The sequence below is a fragment of the Diadema antillarum genome, unplaced genomic scaffold (genome assembly GCF_040938485.1).
Source record: "Diadema antillarum isolate AM-2024a unplaced genomic scaffold, OU_Dant_1.0 scf00000128, whole genome shotgun sequence".
Taxonomy (NCBI): Eukaryota; Metazoa; Echinodermata; class Echinoidea; order Diadematoida; family Diadematidae; genus Diadema; species Diadema antillarum.
The window spans coordinates 1,124,137-1,141,918 of NW_027271017.1; the positions used below are offsets into that span (position 1 = coordinate 1,124,137).

Sequence of the window (17,782 nt, forward strand, 5' to 3'; positions counted from 1 at the left end):
AGTACCTCAACCATAGTAAGGCATCTCCAAACTTCTTAACAACACAGAAGAAGCAATCAACAGAGTCAACAGCAGAAACAAAGAGAAGCAGATCCACCTAGAGTGACAGAACATAAGAAATGGAAGACTGATCTCGTGTCAGTGAGAATGGAAAGAGTATCCTACTTCACACCTCGTCATGGCAACATATTCACAATCTTCTAAAAGATACAGGCTGTAGGCTAATTCAATGGGTTGGCCTCTTAATTGCACTCCGTTTGAATTTACTAGAGTAAAAGTACAGAACTGTAGAAAGCCAAAATGAGTCTGATTAGCATCCACGTTTAATTCCTTTCACTAGATCTAGTGATAATTTCTAACAAGAAAATTAATCAGGTTTGAGTTTCTTCAGTTTGAAAGAAAATAAATGTAAGAAAATTTGCACAAATGTGATCCATGTGCAGGTACATACATCAATGAGAAGAGTAAGTTCCTTGCAAAGAGTTACATGTACTTCACTCATTTACCTTCAAGCTATCAGTGGACAGGGCTGAGAAACAGAAACAGGGCAGTTTTCCCGTCCAGCTCAAAAGATGAAACCCTCCGCATTGTTTCTGGACAGGTCTTCAGTGCGGCACCATCAAATGGGCCATGGGAAACTTGTACAAGGTGATGGATAGTTTCAACCTAGCAAGATGTTCCTAGAAAAAGTTTAATTTCCACTTTAGCAACCATTCTGCATCACCACCAATCATTACTGTGCATAATCCATTACCTCATAGCAGATCAGTACTACTGGTAAGAGTGTACTATATTGCCAATCAAAACATGAAAAATATTACTTTTCCGAACCTTATGATGTCAGCTGCTAGCAGTAACTGCAAAAACATTCACTCCTGCAAAATCACCTGAATTATCCATTTCAGCCATTGGGATGATACAATTAATGAAGGAGTGTCTTTACAATAGAGTAAGACTGCAAACCTACAATTGTATAGACCAGTGTACTTATCCATGTGATTCTGACAATTATTAAGGATGTACAAGTTTGCACGAGGGTCTACGTACAAAAATGTCGTACTTTATGCTAGTATGAGCTACGAACATTCTAAATCACCATTGCCTTCCTGCCGACCAATCCTGGTGGCTTCAGCTGAACAGTCGCTATGGAAACTGCCTCCCTAGGAGTAGACGCCCTGACATCACCTCCACCAGAAGCTGACTGAGAAGCTAGTGGAGAGTGACCTGACGTAATGCCAGCAGCCGGGTGGGATGTAGAGCATCTCCCCCTCAGACAGGATGCACTCCTGAAAGGGAGCCTGGTGGAAGAGAGGGAAGGCCTCATCGTCTGCATTCTCTACATCCACCTGAGTGTGTAGACAAGAGTTCACATGAAGACAAAAAGGGGAGATTATACACAGATATGAGGCAGAGTTCACACAGAGATACACACATAGGACAACACTGATGTGCTCATAAATTCACTTCAGAAGCAATGACAACATGCTTTAACACATCAAGCTATAATTGCAGCATGAAGTTTTCACAAGCAATAATGCGGCTTGAAATTTTCACGACTTGCCTCTGGCATTCAATGCATTTAGTGCAGACGAAAACTCTTGCTTGCATTTTAATTTTGCAAATCTTGTTTCTTGGAAATTTGCGAAATCAAAATGCCCGCGAACATTACTCATATTACAGTATCAATACTGGCATTTGACAGCATCATGCACCCTCATACACACAAAGATTTTATACACGTGTACATGCAAAACAAAACGAACTAAAATAATTTTGACTGCTATGCCATCAGCTAGAATGCCTCCACTTCTTACAGTCACATTATTCTCTCCATATTTATGCCCTTTTACTTCCACTCTGTTAAATTGCACTGATCTTGACCAGCACCTATATCAACCAAGTTATATTGCTGCAGGGCATTACTAGTTGAAGTAATGGCCAGAAATGATTTTCACTTCTATTTTTTTTTTAAAATCTAAATGGAAGTAGGGTTATCCTAGAACTTGAACTTCAAGCAAGATCTTGGAGGGACGAACAGAAGGACTGACAGACAACCTGATAGCAATATGATATACATACAGGGCCACAAAATATCATCCTGTAATAATTCCTTCATTATGTCTGGAGAGAAAAAAATAGAAATACCTCTAAGTACAGACACAGAAAAGAAGGAAGAGAAACTTGACTACAAGACGACCATCAATATTGTTCCTCACTGACATTTTGCCAGCATAAATTTGGATTTCAGTTTTTATCATCAGTAAATTGGGCAAGGGACAAACTCAAGTTTGAGTGTCCTGTGTAAGAATTCCACACCAATACAGTACCAATGCAATCTAGATTAAAAAGCCAGTTAGCCTGAAGAATTACATACTGGCATAGAAACATTTTGAATGACAGACGAATACAACCTCGGGCACAACATACCTGACTAGTGTTAGAAAGCATGCCCTCGTGTGGGTAGACCATTGGAGTAAACTCCTTTGCATACAGCCTGATGTACTTCTCTCCCACTACCTACACAACATATGGGACATGAAAAATAGACATGATATCATGCACAATACCGAACTGATAAATGGCTCTTGAAATGAGAAGAATTAAATACTGACATGGAGAAATTTTGGACACAAGCAGGAGATTGTAGTTGTCTGATTAATACAAAAGCAAACAATAATATCCGTTTACTGCACCTGTTGTAAGCTTTCATGTCAAGCACTATGTCCAGAATTTTTGCCCTTTCATACTTCCAATATGATTTGCATAATGACACTCAATATGTGTTCTATCATACATACGTATTGGAAATAAAGAAACAGAAGGTACTACAGCACAGTATATTTTCTTTTTCAAATATTGGTATAACAACAACAGCAACAGCAGTAACAACAACAGCAGCAACAGCAGCAACAATAACAACAACAATAACAACAACAATAACTAGAAAAGCACTCTGAGAGCGCAGACCTCCGCCAAGCATATAAAAAATCCTTCTTAAATTCCCCCCAAATTGTCGGATCACTACCAAAAGTTAATCATTTGTTACTTGTGTCATTCTCAACCTCTTCTGCAAGTTTCATCTCAATCCGTTCACTACTTTTTGAGTTATTTTGCACACAGACAAACGAACTAACAAACTAACTAACGAACAAACCAACGGTAACGAAAACATAACCTCCTTCCTTGGCGGAGGTAATAATCAAACTAATAATATCAATTCATAAAGGGCAAAACCTACATAGTATGTACTATATTCTTCTGCACTGCACTTGATGATAATAGACAGTTAAATCGGGGGGGGGGGGGGGGGGGGACCCAGAATTCCGTCAAGAGGGGGCGCATTTACAAAATTAAAGGGGGCACACGCACCCCTACCCCCATTTTCTTCTTTTATTTCTTTTGCTTCAACAAAAAAAAAATAAAGGGGGTGTGCAACCGTTGCGGTCCTCCCTGGATCTGCCACTGGTTAAATGAACAGGTGTGTCTTGAGTTGTGACTTCAAGACTGCGACAGCTGGGGATTTTCTGGCTTCTAATGGTACATCGCATGTAGGTATGCTTGTAACTTAATGTAGGAGAAATGATACACAGTGAAAATTGTAAAAGTTAGTGAACAGAAAGATAGAAATGACAAACTGGGAAGAGGATGAATTCTGTACACTCTACATATTCATAAATATGAATGCTGAAATATAAATATCACCTGACAGAGGAGATTGTGTTTGGGGTCAAAGTGCAGCGGTGACACTGTTCCTCCTGGACCAAACCATGCATTGATGTCAATGTCTTCTTCCTCCTCCTCCTCCTCCTCCTCCTCCTCCTCTTCAACGTCCTCTTCATTTCTTGCCTCTTCTCTCTCTACTTTGATTATCTTTTCTTCAGAGGAACATTTGATGTCCCTCTTTTTGCCATTGTTTCTATCACCTGTCACTGAAGGGCCACAGTCTTCTGTAGAACTGCTCAATGTTTCTGAAGCTTGATTTGGAGTTGAACTCTTTGCTGGTTTTGTGGGTTTGGTCTGCTTGGGCAAGTGGAGGCAGCAGTAGTCTGGGATACAGATGTCCCGTTTTAGCTCTGGTATCTGAAATGCAGTATGATTAACATACATGGAGATACAAAGTATAAGACACTAAGCTTAAGCCTTCAAACAACACATAAAGCTTAAGTTCAGCAAATCTAACCTACATGTACATTAACCCTGTAACTTACCTGGGCTAATAGCAAGCTTGAATTTATGGCCCCCCTTCAGATCTCAGCCGTCGATCGCACGATCGCCACAAAATTGTGCATGAACATAAAGCCGAATGTAATCTACAAGACTGTTAAGTTAAATTTTCAACAAAAAAAAAATCATTTTCTATTTCAAATTAATTAATTATGCAAATATATGCAAAAAAACTCTTTTTCGTCTATAAATGGCTTATAAAAGCTTAAGGAATGCTGATTTTTGGTGTAAATATTCCTAGTGACATTCCGAACATTTGTGCGTAAAAAAGAAATCATTATCAAAATCAATTACTTATGTCTTTTATTGTTTTATCATTTTTTATGTATTTCGTTGTTTTTTCGAACTTTTGTTTGTGTTATTTTTTTCAGCAGAATTTGTCATACATGTACACATCTTTAGAAGCATAATCATACTAAAATAAACTTATTCCAGCCTGTAAAATTAAAAATATGAATCTTTATATGAATTAATTGAAAAAAACACAATTTGTACTTAACTTTGTACACTAAATCACGTTTTTGAGCAATTGTGGGGTTGACGAAAATTTTTTGAAGGGACGTGGCTTCGGAACGGTATGCCTGGGCGCGACAAATTTAGTCTCAAAAGTTGCGCAAGACTTGAATGTAAAAAGTAAGAGAGCGGCACGGTAAAAAAAAAATTGCGTGGCGGAATCGTTGCAGAATTCATCGAGGGGGGGGCCATTTTGGCCCCCTCCCCAGGTAAGTTAGGGTTAACCCCAATGAAAATAGACTAGGATACAATGTAGAAAGTATTCTGTCCATGCTCTTTTAACCCTCTCTGTACCAGGAACTCTGGACAGTGTGTGCACTCTGGACAGTGTGTGAACACGATGGGTTTCTCATTGCCAATAGAGTCAGTAAATACTGTAAAACATGATATATTCGCGGCATGAATTTTTCGCGAATTGGAGCCGACTGCCTTTTTAGCGGCATGAAATTTTCGCGAACTGGAACTGGTATTCAATGCATATCGTGTAGAAAAGAACTTTCGTGTGCATTTTAATTTCGCGAATCTTCGCACTCGCGAAATTCGCGAAATTAAAATGCACGAGAACATTTCTCGTTTTACAGTACTCTGTTCTTTATCAAAAGAAGATCACTTGGTAGACATTAAATCAATCTGCAGTCCTTTTTTTTTAAAAGGTTCATTCCATATCAGCTTAATGACTGACCTAGTGATGATGGTATTGCACATCACCAATAGACAAGCATGTACACACAAGAATAATAATGAACTCGTGCACGAAGTCATACTCAGGAAAGATGACTTGCACGTGATGGGCAAAATTGTAATGCTTTTCAAGTCTTAATTAGCACTATGACAAGAATAGTTACAAAAAACATAATTTTACCAACAAATCTGGGCAAATTCTATAGCAGGTCAATCATATGCTACACATACTATACTTTGCCAACCACATAAATTAACCCGTTGAGGAAGAGTCCAAAGTATACTCAGGCAGGTGTCTATGGGAAACGTGTGTTGTAGCAAAATCAGCTCATCCTCAATGGGTGAATGGAGCAGAAAGAGCAGATTTTAAATTTTTCATAAGTGCTGGTTAAAAGTTTGTGTATCAAGCAGATAAGATGAGAAGGAGAAGAATGTGGAATATGAAAATATCAATATCAAGAACATCACAAAAACACTCCTTACCTGATCAAACAGTTGGTGCTGAGCCAGATAGCCCACTTGCCCTTTACCTAGTCTCTCCTGAAATACAAGGAATAATAATTATCGGTTACTTTTATACACTTTTTTAGCTAAGACAGGATCATCAACTGTTATTCTAGAAGTGGAAATTTTCATGCCATTATTTATTCAATTTTTTTTTTTTGTATCACTGGGACAACTGCTAAGAACTTTGCATGAGTACACTTTTAGGATGGGAATATGTTTTTTGAACACAAGTTTATAAAGATATTTGCATGTCATAATCTTGAGACAGATCAGCCGAGTACAAACTTTGGAAAATATCCTATCCCACATTCACAGCAGTACATATCTATTTCACTCAATCATTCATTTGGAGTTTATATAAATCATTATAATCTGACAACAATTCAAAATCTAGCTCAGACTAAGCACTCTGCCCTGGCAAGCAAGTTATACATCTTCAAAAGAGCATAAAATATGAACAAATTCACACTTTGTGACAGACATGTGTGATAGCATTGACTAAAGCCCATGAGAGAAAAGTTAATATGCAGAATTGCAGATTTCACAGCCAAATCCTTTAGTTCATCTACATCGTACACTGATAAAATGCAGATATTAAAGGGAAATTCTTTTACCGGTATTCACCTGGGTTCTGTTAATGATATACCGCTGTATGAAGTCTTCTACCGTCATGAGTGACTGAGACCAGCTATCATCGGTATACTTGGCACCTATCTCCACTGGGACTGTCCGCTTTCCCGCTACTTTGCAGAGATATGGCAAGCTGGAAATAAAACAATAACTGATTATCAAAAAGAAATTAACAATTCAGTTTTATAGAATGACAGTGGCCCTGCTGTTGCTTCACAGCATCATTACTCAATAATGACAAGCACTTCTAATATCATGTGTTGTTTTTTCCAAAATGATAAAAAGGATGATTATGAATCAACTCAAAATCTTAAAGGATTTGTAGATTCCTCCAATACCTATTCATTGATATAGACAACTTAAGTGTATTTTGACATTAATCAATGAAGAAGACATTTCATTTGGTGTGCCAATTTGTAAACAAGATACAGCAAGATACAACCTATAGTACAACCCATTTAAAGTCATAACAGTTTCATTTTCACAAAAATATGCAAGTTTGTGCATCCTTGGCATGCAAAACTATAACCTTCCATGAATGAAAGTATTGTACATCGCTCAAAGGTGGAAAACCATTATCTTCTTGACAATGGGTAATACTTCTTTTAGCATCCTTCTGTCACTATAGTTTTATCTTGCAACGTTAACAAGTTTCAAAAGCTCTTAGTCTTTGGGATTAGTTCTGTGGATATCAATTTCAGAGGCACAATGTAGCACATGCTTCATTTGCAATGGTTAAACCTCTTGTCGGAATCCCTCTTACAATTGAATGCATTTTCTCAGCTGTTTGGTGATAATATGCATTTGAGAAAATGCTATCTTGTATTACACATTTTTCATATCCAGCACTTATTTTTTTCAGTTAGACAAAATTTCACAGATTGAGTGAAAATTCTGCTAATTTTGGTTTCTGTGCAGTTTGGAGTATACAGTGCATACAACTGGATCTCATGGAAGACCAGTTACTTCAGGTGAGTGTGGGCTATCAAGCCATCTTGTACAGATGGGAAATAAAAACGAGTTAGGAAACAAACACTACAGGTACAATGTATGTCTGTTGGTAACTCACCTCCAAGCCCGTTCTTCCCTGGCTGGCCAGTGGTCCATGGCACCTTGTACGATGACTGGTGATTCTCTCTCCATATTCTCAGCTTGAAATGAATGCAGAGAAGGGGTCACCACTCGGGGTATCTCATGACCCTTCCCTATGCAGTCTCTATGGTGCCAAGTTTTCAGTTTCTTAGTCACCTGGGATAGAATAATTATGATGCTGCCATCATACAAACACAACCTACACACAAACTTTCAAACAATACATTAACATGTACATGTATATAAAGGCCGTGTCACACCAGCCTTGCGTGCGACTTGCAAAGAACAATTTTGACTACCCGGAGGTCCCCGTAGATATTCGCACATGACAGTACCTAAAATGTATCTCAAAAGTAGTCGCCCGGAGGTGCGCACGCATATTTTTTTAACCCGCAACCGTGTTTAGGCCCTGTCACACCTTTCTGGGCAAGCTACTCGGGCTTGTTACGTGTAGGGATTTTCTAGCATACCGGACATTCCTGAGGGCGGAAAAGGATTTTAGCGAGTCAGCGCATGTGTCTTACTTGCTGGACGCGTTATACTTGCGAGTATACTGTGTGACCTTTGTACCAGTCGCGTGGGGGCTGACAACTTAGTGAAGGAATTCCTCTAATGGAATGGCTGAAATCTCACAGAATTTCACTATCTTGGCTGCATACGGGAGTGCGAAGTACCTGCGTGGGAATTGCCTGGGAAGTACTGCCGCTAAGGGTCTCCTACTGGCGTTCTGCGTGGACCTCTACGGGCATTCCCGCGACTCACCCGGAAAAAAGTTTTGGTCATGCTCAAAACTTGGCTGCGGTTAAATCGGACTTGCATGAGCACCTCCGAGCAACTACGCGCTAGATACTGTCAGGTGCGGACCAACTGCGGAGAGCTCCTTGGAGTAAATTTGTTTCCCCGCAAATCAAGCCGCAGAAGTTCCCCTGTACGGTATGACAAGGCATGAATGAAAATTGCAAACATTCTTGTTCGCCCGCTGAAAGTCTTCTACGTGCTGGAAACTACCTCCTCGCCACAAGCCCGCGTTATGGTGTGACACGGCCTTTACAGAGCTACATTTGTACACACTAACCCATTTTTCTAAATGTCTGACCAACATATATCTGACGGGCCAGTAGGTACTACTGGTACCTAGTTTTTGTTTGTTTGTTTGTTTGTTTGTTTTTTTACCGGTCCATTCTGAAAAAGTTACTCGTCTGAGAGTGTTTTTTACTGGTCCTGGACCGTCTGACCAATGCCAGTGTGCAGCATTGTATAAATACACAGTTTTTCTTGATTCATGCAAATATTAAGCATCTCATTTAGTACTTTAATAAGACAGAAAAATGTATGGTTTCTCTTCATACACGTATTTCTTCCTGCCTGAAGAAATGTGTCTGCTGACAGGCTCTGGCCTCTATGGAAGATTGAGACCATTCAGTTGGATATATTTCCAAGAGTCGTCAGAATTACTTCCTTTTTCTTTTACTTTGTATGACTTGTGCTCACAGGTAGAAAAACTAAAGCTGCAAATTGAGGTTGGCCAGCCAGGTGAGGGCATCCCAAGTTGTCTGAGGGATATCACCTACAAGCTTTTTATTTTTTGGTGGGGCAGGGAGGGGTGGGGGAGAGGGGGCAGGGAGGGACAGTCACTCACAAGGTGCTCCACTGTCTGATACATCCACAATAGCAAGCAGAGCTGCCTTTTATCTTCCACGTGTGAAAATTGGTGAGCAGATAATGCATGGAGTGTCTGTATGTGATAAAGTCTCTTCCCTTCTCGGTGACACATCTTTGGGTATTTTGTCAGATTAATTTTCCTGACAAATCCTAGTCAATTAGAAGCAAGGATTTCAGCAGAGTAAGACAGCTTCTTAGGGGAAAAAATCTGATAAAACACTTGATCTATTGCCTCCCTGATATTGGTACACACCACAGAATGTTAAAAATGTAGAATGTAGAACGTCACGCAATCAACATACCTGGCAAACTCTTCCTGGCTCTTCAGCTGCTCCGAGTCCCTGATCAGAAGTCCTCCCTCCTCTAGCACTGGCAGGGTGGATGTTGTCAGTTGCTATGGCAACCTTGGTTGTAGATCCATGGAGGCAGGATGCCAGCTGAGTGAGAATTCCATTCATGATTGGTGCTCCCATGAGAAGACCTCTGTCACAGGCAGAGAGTGCCTCCTACTGGTAAACAGTGATTGAAAACAAAAATGAAATGATGATGAGTTTGACTTGCAGGAGTCACTTATGCACAATAATGTTAGCCACACTGTAGCACTTATTTAATTCACAAGAAACTAAAAAAACGCAAGATACTAAAATGCATTATATTCCAAGTCATACAAGGCTGCCCAATTGTATCATCTCATTTACAGAATCCTTGTGACTTTGTGTGTGGTCTCATATTCCACTAACATATTTCTACACAAACCATGTTGCAGTCATGAGTCCAAATTTTCAATAACCTGGTGTAGAATCAAGCGGCATGTTTTCACTGAACACATCATTCTACATAAGTCCACCATTTTTTTGTAAATTGAAATGAACTATTACCCATTTGTGCAACTTTTTGTCCATACTGCTTCAAATTGTAGCCTGAATGGAATGTCTTCATTTGCATGAGGCGAGGTCAGCCTGTGTCTCCAGACACTAAATGCTGAGGTTACAGTATAACAGGGAGTGAAATCACTAAGAAGTAGATCGTAAATGAACACACCCTGATGTTGGGCAACTTCATCTGGTTCTCATAGATACAGATGACCTTCAGCAGGGACGCATACGAGAAAATATGTCGCCATGCCAACTTGACATCTTTCCAGTGTCCTGTAGATACAAGCAAAGAGATTTTTACAGTCAACACAATGCAGCAAATTATATCTTCTGTATATCAATGATAGTTTGCCACAGTGGAGAAAGAAAAACTTGATAAAGTTTACAACAGCTGGTGATAAATGACAAAAATGATGGTGAAACACTTTAACTATTGGTAATTCAGTTTAGAACACTTACATATCTGGGTAGTGGGGAGGACAGAGCTACCAAGTCTCACGCATTCTGAGTGAGACTCCAGCATTTAGGGGTCGTCTCACGATCTCATGCATGGCACTTATTTTTCTCACGCATCGGGCAAAGTCTGCAATTTGGGCCCATAATAAGGAGCATAGCTCAAAGGATTAAAGTGATAGTTACAATTGAAGGTATACTTTCCTTTTGCCTTTCAATAAGTTAAAAAATAGTCACTTAAGTATGCCCCTGATCGCACCATTAAGAGCTAAAAATTGAAAAAGCTCCCTACCTTGGGAGTCCAAGCGCACATTCGCTCGCCGAGATGCCGAGTCACAAAAATTTCACTCATAAAAATGAATGTTTTGAACTTGGCATCCCTGGGAGGGGGGGGGGGGGACTATTCACCTCAGTAAAGAAGTGGATCACTCCTAAAGAAAACTCATTCATTTCAATGGTGATATTCTTAAATTAATTCACTTCTAAATTGGTATGCTTGAGCTCCTTAAACCCAATGAAGACAACTTCTGAGAATACTCAGGGAGGAGTCCACATGTATGGGAAATACAAGTTATAGAAAACTTTGTTCGTCCTCAACAGGTTAAAGACAAAATTTCAACCACAAGCATACCACACCTGTATTAAGCTTCTCCCACACAATGTCAAGGACTTCTTCTGATTGCTGTAGTGCAGTTATGTGGTCACCGTGGTAACACTCATGGGCACACTCGTTCAAGAGGAATCGGACTGCGCTGGACCCAGGAATGGATGCCCAGTCAATCTCTGAATCCAGTTCCAGACTTTGCCATGATGGGATTAGGGAATCCATGATACTCAGTGTTATTGTTGTTTTCCTGTCCTTTCTTGTTTGTTTCTATTCAGTACAGGGCAGAAAGATAAGAAAAACAAAACAACTTCAAACATTCTACTTAGTAAACTCAACAGATTTCAACAATACTTATATTGTACATATCTCAATAGTTTAAATAAGTTCAGATGGGGATCCCTAACCTTAGGGGTAGCTATCTTTGAGGATAGACTAGTTTAGGCACCGTGTAGACACACTTGTTGATAGCATAGTGGACTCTGTGTTGGAGTTTATCTCAAAGATAGCTACCCACGCACCACAAGATATCTCAGGGCTTAAAAGCGCTGTATCAAAGAGCTGCAGGGGATCCCTGATCGAGTGTATTTTGTGGACAGAACTTGTGTGGTTATGGGGTGGGGGGGGGGGGGGGGGGGCAGGGAGCCTAGGGTGTATCCTTGAGGATAGCTACCATTCCTTCTCGAGGACAAGCTTCGTCACGTGAATGCATGTCGAAGATCATCACCTGAACGTATACTACATAGGAGTTTATACAATAAATTATACTGTGTCATCATGAATGAGCCGAGATCTTTGAAACAGATTTGCTGTTTCGATCTTTTCCAGCATATCCCTGTAAATCCCAAAGGAATAGTTGCTGAATTCCTGAATACAAACTTTAACAAAGAATGTCAAACATGTTACAAACTAAAGCAAGTGGCCAATGTTCGACATCATAAGCAGCGAAAGCAAAATAGCGTGCATGATCCGAACGCTTGCGATGCAACCATCAGTCGACCCCCTGTACTCATTGTTCGACCCCATATGTCCGTTCTTCCACATTCGCGACGTGCGCTCGCCCTGCCTATGTGAAAGTATTATCGCACGTGTTACGCGCGGGCGAAACTGTATACATAGTACATCACACTACGAGAGCGTGAAACTCTATGTACTCCACGCTGTGCGAGAGATTCAACGCATTCACAACACATTACGATCGAACCCTGATACAGCAAATTCTGGCAAAGGTGGCATATTTATATGCAAAATATAAATATTGCGTAAACGCTCAAGTTATCTCAGAAACGGCTGCCATCATGGCTGTATACACGCTGTACCAAATTCAATGCAGAAAAACGGACTAGTTACTTAGGCCGTCTTTATGCTTCCCCTTTTCGGGCCAGAATCAGCGTTTTGACACGGGTTTACTTCAAAACGCGGTTGCGTCCTTGCTCATTTTGATATACCGGTAAACGCCATTTCAAAACGTCGTTTCAAAACGCACAAAATAGTGCGTTTAAAGGACAAGTTCACCTTCATAAACATAAGGATTGAGAGAATGTAGCAATATTGGTAGAACACACCATTGAAAGTTTGAGGAAAATCAGACAATCCGTTCAAAAGTTATGAATTTTTGAAGTTTTTGTGCAGTACCCGCCGGATGAGAAGACTACTGCAGTGTGTGAATAACTTAGATGTCACATGCGTACAACAATATAAGGAAAATATAAAGAGAATTTCACAAAATTCCATCTTTTGAAAAAAGTACACATTCCCCTGACTCGTTACCGACAAATGTTATGGGTAATATTATACCCCCTGCCTTTAGAAAGAGGCAAGTCAAGTGCTCTTTTATTATGCGAAAAAAGTGAAAATATGTTGAATTTTCTTTTACATTTTCTTTATACTGTTGTACGCATATGACTCACAAGCTGTAGTAGTCTCCTCATCCAGCGGTTCCAACACAAAAATTTAAAAAATTCATAACTTTTGCATCGATTGTCCAATTTTCCTCAAACTTTCACTGATGTGTTCTACTAATATTGTTGCATTTTCTCAATCCTTATGTTTATGAAGGTGAACTTGTCCTTTAAGATCGGCGTTCGTACAGAAACGCTGATTGAGGGGAAGCATAAACTTAACTCACATCACAAATGCGTTCAAATTACGTCATCTCCATCGCCTTTCCGGTTTACTTGAAATTCGCGCGCCAGGCCAGTCGACCTTGTACTGCGCTGCAATTGCGGATCCCTCGAGCTCCCCGTTGGTAGGCCTACATTACTGTACATGATGACAGTTAATGCATGAAGAGCTCACTATTATATCATACATTCCGATTATGTCAACAATTTGCTGATGAATTAAATACAGTGCACTCCCGTTACAACGAATACGGTTAGATCTAGCTACGAAATTTCGTTTTAACGAATTAAAACTTCTGGTCCCAAAATTAACACCATTAAAGTCTATGGTACAAAATTCGCTTATAACGAACACGGTTATAGCAAAATTCTCGTTATAACGAAGTCTTTTCCGGGCGCCACTGACAAAGAAAAACAAAAGAAATGTGCTCTGAACCATAATAAAATGCGAATTGCTTTCGAAAATACATAGCGGAACAAGCATTTTATAGCATCTCTGCACGAGCAAACGCTTCACATCACATAACGAAATTTCGTTATAACGAAAGAAAACTGCCGGTCCCGAGAATTTGATTATATGAACGGAGTTACTTGGCTAACAAGTTAACGTTATGTCGTTAGATCTACATTTTCAGCTGTCAACACAACTCAAATCTGTAAATGAATAGTTAAGTAAATTTTACAGCTGTCATCAGCGGAATGACCCGTCGGATGACGGTCATAGTTTAACACCGATTTCAGTTGATTTTCTAATCTAGATGAGCTCAAACTACTTTATTGTCTTTAAAACCTCAATCATCATGTTTGCCCAGGCTTTAAAGGCTCGCCGGCTCACACTCACAGTAATATCAATATGTGGGACAACAGACGACAGTCACAAATAACGTTCAAAAGTTGAGCTGGCATTCTGATTCCAGAAGGTAGAGGATTTCATTTATGCTATGCCCTCTTCTGAAACTTATGAATGAGCCGAATAAACCAGTACTTTGCACAGGATTACGTGAAAACTTTATGTCCGACAGGTATTGGACCTACCAATGCATTTGAAAATCACGTCCCCCATGATAAGCCTCCTTGGTTTCACAGCGCGCGTTACAGTTCGATTATGGAGCACTAACGTGTATTGTTCTATCACAGATCTACAATGCAGATTTTGTATACATTGCACCACGGCATGCGCGCAACACGTGTACGGAGCTAGACTCGACTGTGACATCGAAAAGCACGTGCTGCAGGCAAGGCCTGTCAGCAGAACACGGACATCCCAGAAACTCCGAGCTAGCTCGGCGACTGGGTTTGATTGCGTGGAACAACAGAGTTGAACAGTTTTGGCGCCGGAAGTGGGTTTGACGTGTCCGACGTTTCTTTCTTTCTTTCTTTCTTTTTTCTTTTTTTTTCTTAATGATGATAATAACAAACGTACGTTGTAAGATGAATTCAAAGTCTAAACTTGATGAAAATTTGTTTTGAAATTACTGAGATATCTAAAACAAAGCAATAAAAATCCAGGTACATTCGGATAATTCGTTATTCTGTTTCCAAAACAGGAAAAGGAAAAACAGAATATTGAGCAAAAAACCTTTTCTATTTTCATCATTTTAAACAGAAAATCCGTCATATTTTAATGACTTATATCAGGGAAATAACTTTAAAAAGCTAAAAATCGGGAAACGGACTGTTTTTCTGTTTTACTGTTTTTTCCAGTTTCTTAAGGTTTTCCCTTCTATTCGGTTATGTTTCGAAATCCTTAGGGTCCCTGCTTATTTGAAGCAGCTTTTCGCACTTAGCATTTTGACACCTTTCATTAAAAAATCGGTTGAAAAATGAGATGGAGTCGGCCAAAAAACTGATGGGGGGGGGGCAAAATTACGGTTGCGCGTCAGTCAAAATATAGTGAAAAAATAATAAATTCACTATCCAAAGGAGTATGAAGATGATTTAAGTGTCCAGATATATGTTTTGAGGTCAAGAAATTGATTGCAAATGTCAAAAACCCTTAATATACTATAGAAAGCATTTAAATTCTCAAATTTTGCTTTGTTTTGTTTTGTTTTTGTTTTTTTGGGGGGGGGGCATGGGGCTAAATTTCGGCCCATTTCTGGTATTCCAGTCACCCAACGTATGCACTTTGCCATCTTCCAAAATTTCGTAGTCACAGGCTTATGTGATGAAAATTATGATAGAAACACTAGTAATTACGGGAAGGGTACGTTATGCTCTTTCAAGCAATCCAAATTTTGAAAAATGAAAAAATCTTTTAAAACACTGCTTTCACAACTGCAACAGTTAGGCCTACACTAAGACACCATGCACATACTGGTATAAAAAAATACTGTATTTAAGTTCCATTCATTAACAAACTTGCATATCCCTGCTTGCCATGATGATGTGATTGGATCATTCTCCTCTCTACTCAATAGAATGATTGGAACAGGGCATCAACAAAGTTATTGTGTGGTAATTGTGAACCACAAATATCTTGGTACACTTTCAAGGTCCCGTGGTCCCATGCAACAGGTATAATTTGCAGGACATTTACAGTATGTGTGTCATGCTTTGGGTATCTCCAACGTAGCCCATTATCAGGATCACAACACTTTAAGATGTTCTACTACACGTGTATGTATGTGCCCTTTCCATTGTCATGCTGAGGTACCACTGTCTGACATTATTAACATCCCAAATAACGGCACAAGGTTCAATTCATTGAAAGCAATATCTGGTTCAGCAGCATCACTTGCAACTTCGACTTTGAAGGTGCTTGTTGGAACCTCAGTGATGTTCAGAATCAGTTGTATATCCTCTTCAATGGGCATGTCAGGCAATGCACGGATTGTGGCTGACTCTGAAGTATTGTAGGAATGACAGTCAGACGATTTTCAGGTCTGTTACTGAAATCTAGTTAAGTTTGTAGAAGTGAGATCATGCTTGGAAATCCCCTACTATATTGAAAAGTGTGCCTTCTGTATGACACTCCAGTTTGAATACAATGTCATGAGCAGGATGCGGATCTTGCTGCCAGCTTGTCAAACTTTGCAAGATCTCTCTCGCAATCCAAATTGTTAGTTTGTAGACCTTCAAGCTCCTCATCATTTAGAGTATCGAGAGATGTTACATGCGGTGTAAGATCAAACTGTGCCCAAATCTATAGTGTATTCGCGACCTTGTTGCAATGCAACACAGCCACAGCATTTGTACGGTACAGTACTGTAATGTAGGAGATGTTTCTCAACAGCTAATGTTGGTTCTTCTGGTTGAAATAACTAGGTCACATGAAACTCTGTGAGAGTATTCACTTTCTGAGCTGCTAGATCACTGTGAAGTTGTGGAAGAATTTGAACAGGTTCTTCTTGAGTTGCCTTCTCCATACTGAGAAACAGTGGCATATGTAGGGAAACCAAGTCCACAGAATTCGGTGACTGCAACAGATTCTTCAATGTGGAGATTCTTTGAAACAGAATCTGTTATCAGCTTCTCAAAGCCTGTGTAGTTGTTCAACCTACAACCTTGTGATGTTCTGCCTATTTTCATGTTGGCGTGTGATAGAGGATGAAGACGGAAAGATAGTCCACTGCTGAAACTCTGCTGAAGTTAACAACAAGGGATGTCCACTCTCCCTTTGATATTATCAGGGAAAGTAATGTTGAATTATTTTCTTTGCAACTTGTGATCATAATCTGCAGTCTACACATTTGAGATGGGTCATTTATGGACAGAAAATACAATGAAACTTAGAGTGTACCCCACAACTAACCCCCCCCCCCCAAAAAAAAAGAGAAAATCTGAATGCTTTCTACAGCAAATTACGGCTTCAAAACACATTTGCAATCAGTTTCTTGACCTCAATTCTACTGTTGTTATGTCTTCATTATCATCAAATTTATAAATCTGTGACAACAATTGGAAGATGACAAAGTGCACGTTAGGTGAATGGAATATCGGATATGGGCCGAAACTTAGCCCTGTATTATACACCCCTCCCCCCTAAAAAAAGAGCAAAATTTGAGAATTTGAATGCTTTCTCTAGTATATTAAGGGTTTCTGACATTTGCAATCAATTCCTTGACCTCAAAAACATATATCTGGACACTTAAATCATCTTCATACTCCTTTGGATAGTGAATTTATTATTTTTCACTGTATTTTGACTGACGCGCGACAGTAATTCTCCCCCCCCCCCCCCCAAATCAGTTTTTTGGCCGACTCCATCTCATTTTTCAACTGATTTCTTAATGAAAGGTGTCAAAATGCTCAGTATGATAAGCTGCTTCAAACAAGCAGGGACCCTAAGGATTTTGAAACATCACACATTTATAGCCCACCACTAATAATAACAAAATTCATGTCCAATATATATGACTCCAAAAGGCAAATTTTGGGCAAATTTACTCTGATGAGCTGCTCACAAGACATGTCCT

The 17,782-nt window shown here is 39.6% G+C and overlaps 1 protein-coding gene across 1 annotated transcript; it reads right to left on the reverse strand.

Moving 5' to 3' along the window:
• Positions 1–1,096: 1,096 nt before the first annotated feature.
• LOC139720396 (lysine-specific demethylase 8-like) lies at positions 1,097–11,488 on the reverse strand. The gene is given in 10 exon segments (XM_071631758.1): positions 1,097–1,346; positions 2,428–2,517; positions 3,703–3,819; positions 3,976–4,080; positions 5,902–5,955; positions 6,550–6,688; positions 7,625–7,803; positions 9,612–9,818; positions 10,351–10,457; positions 11,274–11,488. Coding segments are annotated over 10 exon segments (1,356 nt in total). The 5' UTR covers positions 11,467–11,488; the 3' UTR covers positions 1,097–1,181.
• Between the last annotated feature and the right edge of the window lie 6,294 nt (positions 11,489–17,782).